Genomic DNA, 12489 nt, shown 5'->3' with positions numbered 1-12489 from the left:
CTTTCTAAGTATATGTTTACTTGCACTCTGAAAAAACCTGCACTGAATCTTCTTTGCAGTTGGCCCCGGTTCAGTTGCATGCATATGCAAGCCTTTTCAGACATCCCAAAGATGATAGCTTGTGTGAGGTGAGCAATGGAATTGCTATGTACTGACTCCTGAACTGCAGGCAATCTCAGTCATTAGTCCTTGACTGAGACATGTTCAACTAGGCAAAAGTGGAAACCAGAGTTTAGATTAGAGTGGTGCTGGAAAAGCATAGCAGGTCAGGCAGCATCCGAGGAGCAGGAAATTTGACGTTTCGGGCAAAAGCCCTTCATCAGGAATGGAGTACGACTCCTCATGCACCACATGTGCCATCACGTCATCGCTGACGTCACGCGCTCAGTGACTTCTGCCCCGCCCCTCCCACTGCTGTGTTTGCCACCACTTCCGCCCCCACCAACGCCACTCACCTGCATTCTGCCGACACTCCCCCCACAGATCCCACTGTCACCATCCCCGCCCTCCCAGAACCCTGAGGGGAACATCACCCCTGCTCATGACTCCCCCTCCATTCCCACTATCACCACATCCACTCCAGTGACAGGATCCGCCCCAACTCCCAGCTCCACACCTACACCAGGTCCTAGCTCTCAGCCCTGTCGAGTTTTCACCATCCCCCCAGACCTCTCCCTCACTGAGGACGAACCATCAGTCCTCAGCAAAGGCCTTACCTTTATCCCCCTCCATCCACGCATCAATGAATTTAATACATCTCCATTCCTGATGAAGGGCTTTTGCCCGGAACGTTGATTTTCTTGCTCCTCAGATGCAGCCTGACCTGCTGTGCTTTTCCAGCACCACTCTAATCTAAACTGAGATATGTTCAAGACTACAGCCATGTGAGATTGATGTGCAGACAATCTGTGGAGCATGTCAGAAGGATAGCCAGAAGTTTGTGTTATACCATCATGCAGTTGGTTATGGAGGTTTCCTAAGAATGACATTGTCATGCCTGAATAAGGAGCTCTTGGATAGGCAAACTTGTACAATTGAACTTTGAACAGCCTAAGTCTGAATGCTGCTTCGGGAATGGAACTCTGACAGTGAACACACGGGCCACATGCTTTAGCCCACCCCACCCACCCCAAAGAAAACACTCCCTTCTGCATCACACGCCATGTCCTTGAATACTTACAGATCAGTGTGAGAATGTGGCAGCTGGAAAACATTGTCTTCCATTGCCACTTACAGAATGTGTTTCGAAAATGGGTACTTCAGCTGCCATTTTAAAATACATTGGTCTGATGGAGGTTACTTTGCTGACATGCCACAGAGGGAATTAGTGCATGCAGCGGGATGCCCCTGATTACTTTATGGCCAAGTTTTGGAATGTGTATTCTTGGACAATCAATGAAATACAAATAGAGATCAGGCTGGCGATACTGAATTGTCCTAACGGGGCTTCCAATACCAAGAGGTTTACGCTGACCCTAAATTGAACAATTCAGTAACTTAATCTGCCAGTTTGGATGCAGTGTCAACCAATTTGTGCAGTTATTACACAATTATTGCCTTTCAATCCAATGTGGTAAGGATATGCTCCTGAGAGTGAATTGCAGGCTGGTCATGAGAAGCAGAACAATTCCGCCAATGTTTCATGGTCCCTTTTGTGCTCCTGTCCAACATGACCCCAATGATTCTTTATATAAAGTTTAGCTTCCCCTGCTTTACCCCCCCCAGAGCCCAGGGCTTTGTGAATTCTGACACCCTTAATGATTGTATGCCCTCCCCAGGCACAGGCCAGAGGAACCATAATCTATCACAACCCTCTCTGGCCTATCTGGAACACCAAGGCCCCTCCTGTTATCTATGACATCCCACCCTTCTTCACTATAATCATTCCCTCAGTGACCCAGTGTAATGAACCCCATTACCAGATTTGACTTGCCCACTTTCCTCAAAACTGTATATTCTTTTTTTATGGACCGGACCAAGTTTCCTCAAATTACATTAAGAAGATAGCCTAGACCCCAACTTTTTCTCATGTTAGAAGACAGATGTAAAGTATTGTGTTCCCAATGCACTTCGATTAGTCAGACTACCAGGCTTGAAGCAAAACACACTTTATTCTTATATTGTATCTAAAATACAGACAAAATAAGAAGTAAAAATAAAGCTTAACTGTAACTCCATCGAAATCCTCAATAAGGTAATATCTATGTTAACTACCACTGATTAGCTGATTCAATATAGTAATATCCCATCAACATACCGTTGACAAAAATAAATGCAGTAAAATAAATTTTCTCACATGCAATTCTCCAGACCAGGAGGAAAGAATATCAAGAGAAAACTCGGAGAGAGAGAGAGAACTCAAGTGTTTTGCTGTAGCAGGGAAAGATGTCCAGCAGCTTCCAAACCCCAACAGCTACTGAACATTAAAGTAAAATCCTAGTTATGGGGGATCTTGACACCATCCATTGTATTGTTCCAACTTTAAAAAAATACCTGAGGCCTCACAAGCTGTTTGTTAGCTTGGAACAGACCTCTCAGCACCTCTGTCTCAACCCTTCTTCATAACAAAACGAGGACAATATATACCTCTTAAAGCCATAGCATCATAGCACTGCCCCCCTGGCCAATGTTGACCTTGACCAGTTTACTTTAGCCCTGCTAAGCATGGCCAGTCTGAGGACTGATGTCTCCACAGTGTGACCTATATTGAATCCCAGACAGACTGCACTTGACCTTCAGGACTGTATATGGCCTGATCCCTGAACTGCAAGGACATAGATCCCTGGAGGAAGTAAGGACTGCAGATGCTGGAGATCAGAGTCAAAAAGTGTGGTGCTGGAAAAGCACAGCCAGTCTTCCTGATGAAGGGCTTATGATCGAAACGTCAACTGTCCTCCTCCTCAGATGCTGCCTGACCAGCTGTGCTTTTCCAGCACCACATTTTTCAACATGGATCCCTGGACTCTGGCAGAACCAATCGTTTGACTGACCTGGACTAAAATCAGAGATGCCTTCTGACTGACTGTAGCCCCTCTTCACCCCACTCAGGACTGCTCCCCTCTGACTTTCCCACATAGCTATTTTGTTGATCCACACGCAATGTGTTTGTAACATAAGCTGCTGGCAGATGCTTGCAGGGCTGACATTGACAGTGCCATACAGCAACATGCCCACCCCTTGACTGTTCAGTGTTTGCTGCCAATTCAAGCTGGCTGTCTGTCTCTCTGCACTAAAAGGCATGCAAGCCTCAAAGATGGCCGCCTATAAGTGAGCACTCAAGACTCCACGTAGTAAAAAGCAACATGCAGGGTACGGAAGCTGACAGCCCCGAGTATGCACAAAGTGAAACAACAAGCTAAGATTCATCCCGCACAGATGCATGCGATGCAAATTTGTCCCCATTTGCAAGTTGATCTGGCAGAAGCATGCAAGTGATGAGGGTCCTAGAACTCCAAAGTGGAGATTTGAAGGACTGAACAGCAGGATGATATGATGAAGCTGGGAGTTTTCCAATGCTGACTTGTAGATGAGGGGTCAAAGGAAACGTTGACCATGGAGCTTTCAGGGGCATTGTGCTGAAGAAACAGTTGGGTGTGATTGAGACAGGCATCAGTGAGGTGCTGCAGCCAGTATCCCACTCTGACTTACATATTGGGGTGTTGCTTCATCTACTTTCTCAGGAAATAAAAGGAGAGTTGGAAGCCAGATATAAGCAAAGCTCATTGAGGTATTAATGAGATGCAATGCATAGAAATAAAGTAGTCAACGCACAGTAAGGAGATTCTGAAGATCGTATTTAAAGGGGAAAATCGGAAATGTTTTTTCTGACATTAAGATTCTGATTTTTAAATTCTCATCCTAATTTTCCAACTTTTGCACCATTGTCCATACCATACTAGGGAGGAGAAAATTCCTGTATCCTCATTTTTTTTAGTGAAGTATACCAGGCATCTGTTTGATGATGTTACCTTTATAACTGTTAATGGCTTTAGTCAAAATGGTCCGAAACTTGTAAGTATAATAGGTTTCAAGTTTGCTTTCATTGCATTTTCTCCAGTTAAAGCTCAAAGCTCAACCTTAGAACAAAAATGTATATTCCAAAACATAATGATATTTGCAACAGTTGTTGCAAATTCTTTCCACTTTGTACAATATTAACTTTATATTTGACATTAGCAAGCAGAACACTATGGCACACTGTAGAATTAATATTGTATGAATTAACGTATGACTTTATTCTTGCCACTTTCTGTTGCTCCGTAAATTATTCCATAGATCTCGCAGAAGTGGGAACTGAAATCTAAATGGAAAATGAGAATCACTCATTTTCAGATCAACTGGCCCTGGGTCTCTGAAGGAATCTGGATGCCATAAATTTGCATTCTCAAAATCCGAACTTCAACTAACATCCCACCGAGAGTGAAGTTTCTGCTCTCATTTAAATTCTACCCCAACAATGCCATTGTGTCTGTGCGAACTTACTGCAATTTAAAGTGGTGGAAATGGTTATTGGACTGGGTGAGTTTCTGAGGAAATTACAAGCAAGTAATTGATGAAGTGTAGTGAAGCAGATATTGCTGTGTTCTGGAAACTGCTAACTTCTGAAAACTGTGCTTTCAATCCCCTGAAGGAAGGAGGGAGCTGGTAATTGCTTTTCTCTCTACAGTGTGAGGAAGGTTTTTTTGTTGTAATTTGTTCTCTCGTTGGCAGATATTGGTTATTCTTCGAAAGACCGGACGGGTTTCTTCCTTGAATGCTAATTGCTCAAAACGCTGAGCAGCTGCTTTAGACGGTCTAAAGAGCCAACCAGCCAGTGTGGACTGGTGTCATGTGCAGACTAAACCAAGACTTGTCTTCCCTGAAAGCTATTGGAGAGGCAACTGACATGATTATTGACAGCCTCCTTACTTTGACTGCCAATTCTCTAGTGCTGACTAACAAAGTAATAGCTTTCTCAAACTCAGTCTCCTGGCTTAGAGTCTGTGGGCAGAAAACAGTTCATGTTTTTGAGTCCACTGACCCATCTTCACAATGTGCCAGACTTGCTGAGTTTCTCCATCAATTTCTATTTTCTTTTCAGATTTCAAGCGTCCGCCATTTCTTTGTTTTATTGCCCTCACTTAGCTTGTTAGCACTACAGGTTGGCGGTCTGGAAACCCTATAATGTCACCAATCAGGCCCAGAGCAATCATCTGGAACAATTATTCATCTGGTTGCTCTCTGGTTCACCTTCATGAGCCAGGAATTCTGTTAGCCCCACCAGCCATTCATGCATTGGTTGTGCACATATTTAGGGATGGCTGTGGAATGGATTAGGGTGTATCTTAGGCATTTCAGTCACCACACGAAGCAAGTTGCATGCTGTCTGCAAAAACACAAACCAGAAATAGCCTCAGCAACACTGCAAAGGCACTGGGGATGTCTAGAGAGGGCAGCCTGGTTTAGGGTGGGAGGGACAAGGGAAATTACTTACCCCCTTTGCAACTTGGGAGCCAAAACTCCTCCACACAACAATTCCACTGCCAGTAGGCAGAGGTCACTGAGGTGATCAGTGCTAGGGACTAAACTTTAAGGGCAAGGCTGTAATATTGCAAAACAACATCAGCAGGATGTCAGCGTTAACATAGAAACTGTTTCACATACAAAACAGAAGCAGAAGATCGTCAGTCAGTCCGTTGAATCTGTTCCGCCATTCAATATGATCATGGCTTATCATCCAACCCAGTATCCTGTTCCCATTTCTTCCCAGACCTTTTGATCCCTTTATCCCTAAGAACTATATCTAACTCCTTCTTGAAAACATTCAATGTTTTTGCCTCAACTGTTTTCTGTGGCAGAGAATTGCACAGGCTCATCAGTCTGTAAATGAAGACATTTCTCCTCATCTTAATCCTAATAAGTCGACTCTGTATCCGTAGACTATCACCCTGGTTCCAGACTTCCCAGTCATCAGGAACATTCTGCATTTATTCTGTCTAGTCCTATCAGAATTTTATAGGTTTTTTTTTATGACAGATCCTCGTCATTCTTCTCAACTCAGTGAACACAGTCCTTACCAATCCAGTCTCCCTTCATATATTAGTCCTGACATCACAGGAATCAGTCTGGTAAAACTTCATTTCACTCCCTCCATTGCCAGAACATCCCTCCTCAGATACAGAGGCCAAAATGCATGCAACACTCAGTGGGGAACAAAGACACCCAATCTCGTTGCACTTCCCCCTTTCCCAATCTATCATCACCCAGATAATAATCTGCCTTCCAAATTCTGTTGCCATTGTGGACAACAGCACAGTTATCCACATTATAGTGCATCCATATGCATTTGCCCACTCACTGAACTTGTCAGAATAGGGTAACAATGCAACTCTCTTACACTGTGCTCCCAACTTCACCAGTTACAGTTTTATTCACAGTACCCCTGCTGTCACTTCCCACTACTCTCCTACAAGCTCGGTACCAAACTGCACTACGCAGGCAAAATTGGAGGTGGTTTGGTGGAAGGTTTCTGCATGTTTTATCCTCCTCTTTGTTTATATTTCCATTCCTCACTCTGCACAATTGACACGATAGAACTGTAGCAGCTCTCGCCAGCTTTTAATTTCTGCGCTTCCTTCACACTGACAGCCACCCCTCGTTCCTCTCATTTATTTCAGGTACAGTAAATCTCTCCACCAGTGGGAAAAAAAGAAACTAACCCCTCACTAGGATGTACTGTCATTACCTGTCACAAGCCCCAATTCATATTTTCGAGAAGTGATGATGGGAATGATAAATCACTGGCATCCATAAATAGGAACTGGGACACAGGATCGGGCACCCCGAATGGAGGTTTCGCTGGAGGAACTTGGTGCTTTAGATATCAGATTCATTGGCTAACATCCCTGCTGAGACCATTGAACTTTTTCTACGTTTCTACCGCCCCTTGAACTAACCTGCTGTCTTTGACCTACTCAGCGATCTCTCCTCATTGGCTGAGAATCTGTTGTCTGGCCAGCTGCCTGCCCTCTTCCTGTCAATACTCTGGAATAGGGAATTCTAATATTGTGCCCAAGAACCTGGGACCCAGCCTCGTGTTTCCTCTCACCAATTTTGTTCCATAGAGAATCGTTCCATGCTCTGTGCAGCCCAAGTGGACTTGCCCTGTAAAAGAGGCTGGCTCCTCTGATTTCCTAATCTCTCAGACATAGAGAGTGCTGGCTGTTAGCTTAATTCATGATTGTGATCATTCCATGCCAATTTCCTGCACTCCTACTGCAGCGTGTAGAACACATCCTGATTTTGCTCACCTGGTTTCAAGCACAATTCAATCCCTCGGTCTTGTAATACTTTTGAGTGAGGAAATGGAGTTTCGTCCCCTTTTCTGCTTTCAACTCTTTCACATTTCTGTGTACAGATGGAGAGCTCTCACCTTCAACCCACCTGATTAGACTGTACAGGGTGATTACAGCGTGACTCCAATGTATCTACTTCTGCTTAACTTGTTAGCAGGTCCATCAAAAGCCAAGGTTCAAATAGAACAGCTTTATTCAGCTTCGACGCAGCTCTACATGCAGCTGTTCTGTGCAATTGTAGTTGTTTAACACAGATTCGACAATTGTCGTTGTTTATCTGTTGCTTATTAGTGAAGTCCTCCTCAGACCATGCTGTCTAAAGCAATGGTAGGACTGATTTGCAATAGATAATACATTGGCTACTCCTCATAAACTTACTAATTCCATAGTCTACACCTGCCTCATTGCTACGTTGCAGTTTGTTAAGAAACTGTCTAAGTAAATGCTAACTCAAAATTACTTTTGATAATTACTCAGTAACACTTCCTGAAGTAAGGTGATATCTATAAATGCACATACAGTGTCACTTTAGCCAGGAAAGGTGTTGAGCTTTACAAGACAGGTTTTTGTTTAAAAATTCCATGTACTATTTTGTAAACTTTAGAATTAGCTGTGAAGTTCTGGGGGCTCAGTTGGCAGCATTCCTACTTTTAGGTTTAGATGGCAACTTGTTCCCAACAAAGTTCAATAGATTGCTATCCATTCTGCAAAGGGGCATAGTGGTCGTGTTATCGGACTCATAATCCAGAAATTCAGGTTAAAGCTCTTTCTAAAAATCCCGCCATGATAGCTTATGGAATTCAGATTTAATTAGTACATCTGGAATACAAAGCTAATCTCAATAATAGTGACCAGGACTATTATCATTGATTGTTGTAAAAACTCATCTGGTTCACTATTGCCTTTTATGGAAGGGAATCTACTGCCTTTACCTGGTCTGGCCTACTCATGACTCCAATAATTGACCCTTAATTGGCCTCTGAAGCAGCTCAACAAGCCGCTCAGTTCAAAGGCAGTTTGGGATGCACAACAAATGCAGGCCTTGCTATTGATCCCATGAGAAAATAGGAAATTCTTTCCAGCACTCTGCACCATTCACCAGGGGAGACAGGACGGTGAACATATGTCAATGAACCTTTGGCGTTTGATAGTATGTTGATGGCATTCTTTCAGTGGCACAGTCCCTGGGCGATGCCCAAAGAAGTGAAAAGCCACTTAATGTCAACAATGGTGGAATAAAGATTCAGAATCTAGTAAGTGGAGAAAACAATCATACACTAGGCCTGTGATAGGCTTAACGTCTTGGCATTGATAAGGTACTGACTGCTTGATAATGACACTGGATATCCATAAGTTTCTCAATGTGTGTGGTTCCCACCTGAGCAAAAAGGAATTAGATTGCATTTAGACTTAGATTTACCATCACATGTGTCTACAAATACAGTGAAAATGTTTTATTGCATGTAAAGTGCAAAACGTCACCGCATTCTGACGCCATCTTGAAATACTAAATATAATGCAAGATTTTACTGCAATAGAGTTCATCTCCCTCTGTTCTGTGGGGAGAAACAAAAGCAGTGTGATTGAGCTAATATTGTATAACAGTTAAAACTATAAGGAAACAGCTTATCTGATTGAGTTAATATTGTATAACAGTTAAATTTGTTTCTGCTTCGAATAGGGTTACCTAATAGAGTGTTGAACAATTTATCGAAACAGGTACACAAGCTACCACAACCTGATGTCAAGTCAACTGACTTACTGACTGAATGCCATGTTGTAATTGGCTGACTGTGTTGCTAAGGCTTGAAAATGAAATATAATTAGATAAAGCTATCAGCATTTTAATGTTTAAAAACGCAAGCCGAATGTAGAATTGACACAGTTACACACTTGTTCTTGGGAACCAGAACTGTCGTTGCTTCTTAATAAAAAAAATTCTCCAAGTTTTACCTATTGGCGACTGGTCATTCTAAGAAGGAAAAGAGAGTATCCAGCACTTCTTCTTGTTCCTCCTCGTTGCTCCTCCAGTTGCTGCTTGACATTGGCTGGATTCTCTGTAACGGGCTCTGGGGTTTCAGCTCCCAACCTCCACTGCCGCCATTCCGGCTGTTATAGAGTTATAGAGATGTACAGCATGGAAACAGACCCTTCGGTCCAACCCGTACATGCTGACCAGCTACCCCAACTTAATCTAGTCCCATTTGCCCATATCCCTGTAAACCCTTCCTATTCATAAATCCCATCCAGATGCCTTTTAGATGTTGTAACTGCACCAGCCTCCTCCACTTCCTCCGGCAGCTCATTCCACACACACACCACCCTCTGCATGAAAAAGGTGTTCCCTTAGGTCCCTTTTATATCTTTCACCTCTCATCCTAAGCTTAAGCCCTCTAGTTCTGGACTCCGCTACCTTTTTCAACATCCAGGAATGTCATTTCAGAATAAGTCCTGATGGGAAGTGAACTGGAACCATCCAGATAAAATCCATGTAACTGTTTATTAGAAGGACTTTTAGAAAGTTGCTGAACTTGCTTTGTGTTTTCGTACATTTTGTTAGCAGATCCAGGCGCAGAATTGCTTGCGTTCAGGCGTGGCTTGCCGGGGAATTGGTTTCTAAATGCCTGAAGCTTTGTCTTGTTGTCTTCCAGATTCTGTGCGGAAAGGAGATCCCTCGCTGGGTGAACCGGCTGGCATACTTCAGTTCCTGCATCCCATTCCTCCAGAGCTGTCTCCCCAAGGAGTGGCTCACGCCCGCAGCTCTGCAAAGCCACATCAGCAGCCAAGGCCTAAACAAGGACGATCAGAGTGACCCAGGAAACGATGAGTCCCCTTCCACCTCAGGCTCCACTGCGACCGCTTCAGGGACCACCAGGACCTGCAGACACACTCGAGTCTAACTGTGCCTCTGACCTGCGGCCTCTCTGACCCCTTTTTCCGGTTTTTCATACCTGTCTTCTTTTGTAGACGTTCCGTCAGAGCCTTTAAAGTACAGGTGGGTGGAAACTGCTGTGGCGAGGCATTGCGAGCGAGAGGGGACGACATGGTGGTCAAGTGTGACCATCAAGGACGTAACAGTTGGGTGTCAGGCATAGCCAAGAAGCCACATCCCAGATGCTAGTCCAGAACTTTTCAACAGTTTTAATTGTGCACGTTTCACCTTGACAACCAACTTTTTCTCTTCAACTGAAATCTCCGTCAATAAGACTGCTGTCAATTGCAACGTCTGATCAAGAAGAACACCCAGCAGTGTTAATAATGATATCAAAAAGGTTTGTCAAATGGAACAATCTGACTAGAAGCCCTACTGAGTTGAGGATTCGTATCATGTAGGCTTTTGCTATTTTTTTGTTCAAAGGTGGCACAGTATTCTTCAAACAGATTTCGGACCTCAGTCCAATGAACTTTGTACAGACACAGTGGAGTAGGGAATACTCCACTGAACACTTATATGAGTATCATACTGACACACAGACCAGGGAACTGCATTGACAAACAGAAACAGGTACTGTACTGTCTCACAGATAGGGCTATTGTACCGACTGACAGATAGGACTACTGTTACACATACATGAACGTTAGGCTAACGCACAGATAAAGGCACTCACACACATATACTGTACAGACACAAGGATAATCAGAGGTGCCAGATTGGCACACAGACAAAGGAGGCTATTACACTGGCATATGGATGGAATGTAATAACACACAGATAAGGAAACCTCACTGACGCTCAGAGTTACTGTGTTGACAATAGACAAGGGAGCAATGTACTGATGCACAGGCAAGGGAACTGTATAATATACAGTCAAGTAGATTATATTGTTGCATAGACTGGAAAACTGTACTGATAAACAGATGTACTGTACTGACACTGACAAGGGTATGGTACCAACACAAACATGTATACAGTACAGGCACACACAGAGGTACTGTATTGACAGACAGGGGAACTGCACTGACTCATAGACGGGAATAGTATACTGACACAGGCAGGAAACTCTACTGAATCACAGGTATAGGTATTTAGCTGTAATGACACATAGACAGTGGTACTATACTGACCTACAGGGAGGACAGCTGGACTGACTAACAGACAGAAGAACTGTACTATCACCAGGACGGCGTATTATACAGACACACCAACAACTGGAGATGCTGTACTGGCACAGAGACAATAGGAGGCCATTGAACTGCCACACATACAGGGTTACTGTACTGGGATACAGTGGAATGTTGATACACTGACGGGCACTCTGTACTGACACAGACATGGATAGTGTACCGACACAGTAGGGGTGCTGTGCTGACACTTAGACATAGGAGGCACTATCCAGACACAGGGAGATTCCATACTGGCACACAGCTCGTCAGAGATGGTAAATGATACACACACAGTCAGGTATCGTACTGATGTACATTCAGTAGGGAGCACTTTACCAGGTTATGAGTACAATGGGAATCTGACAGGCAACAAGGACACAATACTGCCATAAGGACAGTAGGAGTGGCTGTGTTCAAACAATACTTATTTTGTTTTACAATTTAGGAAAAATGTGTTGAATAAAAATCTGGTGGTGACCAACACATGCAGTTGTCAACAGGACTGATGATTCTAATGATGTTCTGATTCATTTATTCCACAGCATGTCATTACAATGTATAGAGCAAATCATTTGGCACACTAAATCCCTAAACACTACACTTATAATTTGCTTGGAGTACAGCAATTTTGCCTTACATATTCTGGAAACCAAGAAAATGATGGTTCCCTCAGAATAATTAATTCCACTATAAATCACTTGCCCTGAAGGTGGATAAATATCTCAAAGGCTTAAACTTTGTGGTTGCTGCATCCGCATTATTACTTCTGCAACAAACATGAGTTTCCGTGCAGTTGTACCTCAGTAAAAATAGGCTTATGTGTCAGAAGTGCAATAGACTGGTGTCTTGTATATTAATCTGTCTCAGAGCAATGCAAAGGTGACAGTAGCTTCTAAGTGTGCAGTAGGTTTATTTAAAAAGAGTTTAAAATATCGCTATGATCACAAAATGTGTAGATAAAACCTCTGGTTATATGATACAACCAGAACTGAGATCTCAAGTCTGGTCAAGTGTTCCAAAGTCTGCACACAAGGTCTTTGTGTTAGCATGG

General features: G+C 43.4%; 1 protein-coding gene across 1 annotated transcript in view; it reads left to right on the top strand.

Annotated features, from left to right (window-relative positions):
• Window positions 1-11950, top strand: part of LOC122553793 (deubiquitinase DESI2) — a 249902-nt gene extending 237952 nt beyond the window's left edge. Inside the window, exon 5 of the mRNA XM_043698127.2 lies at window positions 9986-11950. Within this exon, the coding sequence (XP_043554062.1) occupies window positions 9986-10234 (249 nt within the window). The 3' untranslated portion in view covers window positions 10235-11950. The remainder of the gene's footprint in view (window positions 1-9985) is intronic.
• The last annotated feature ends 539 nt before the right edge of the window (window positions 11951-12489 follow it).

This window comes from Chiloscyllium plagiosum, unplaced genomic scaffold, assembly GCF_037043375.1.
Source record: "Chiloscyllium plagiosum isolate Xiang-an unplaced genomic scaffold, Cpla_swu_hap1 HiC_scaffold_8, whole genome shotgun sequence".
Lineage (NCBI taxonomy): Eukaryota > Metazoa > Chordata > Chondrichthyes > Orectolobiformes > Hemiscylliidae > Chiloscyllium > Chiloscyllium plagiosum.
The sequence above is the reverse complement of the archived record's forward strand: the minus strand, read 5'-3'. Positions and strand labels throughout refer to the sequence as shown.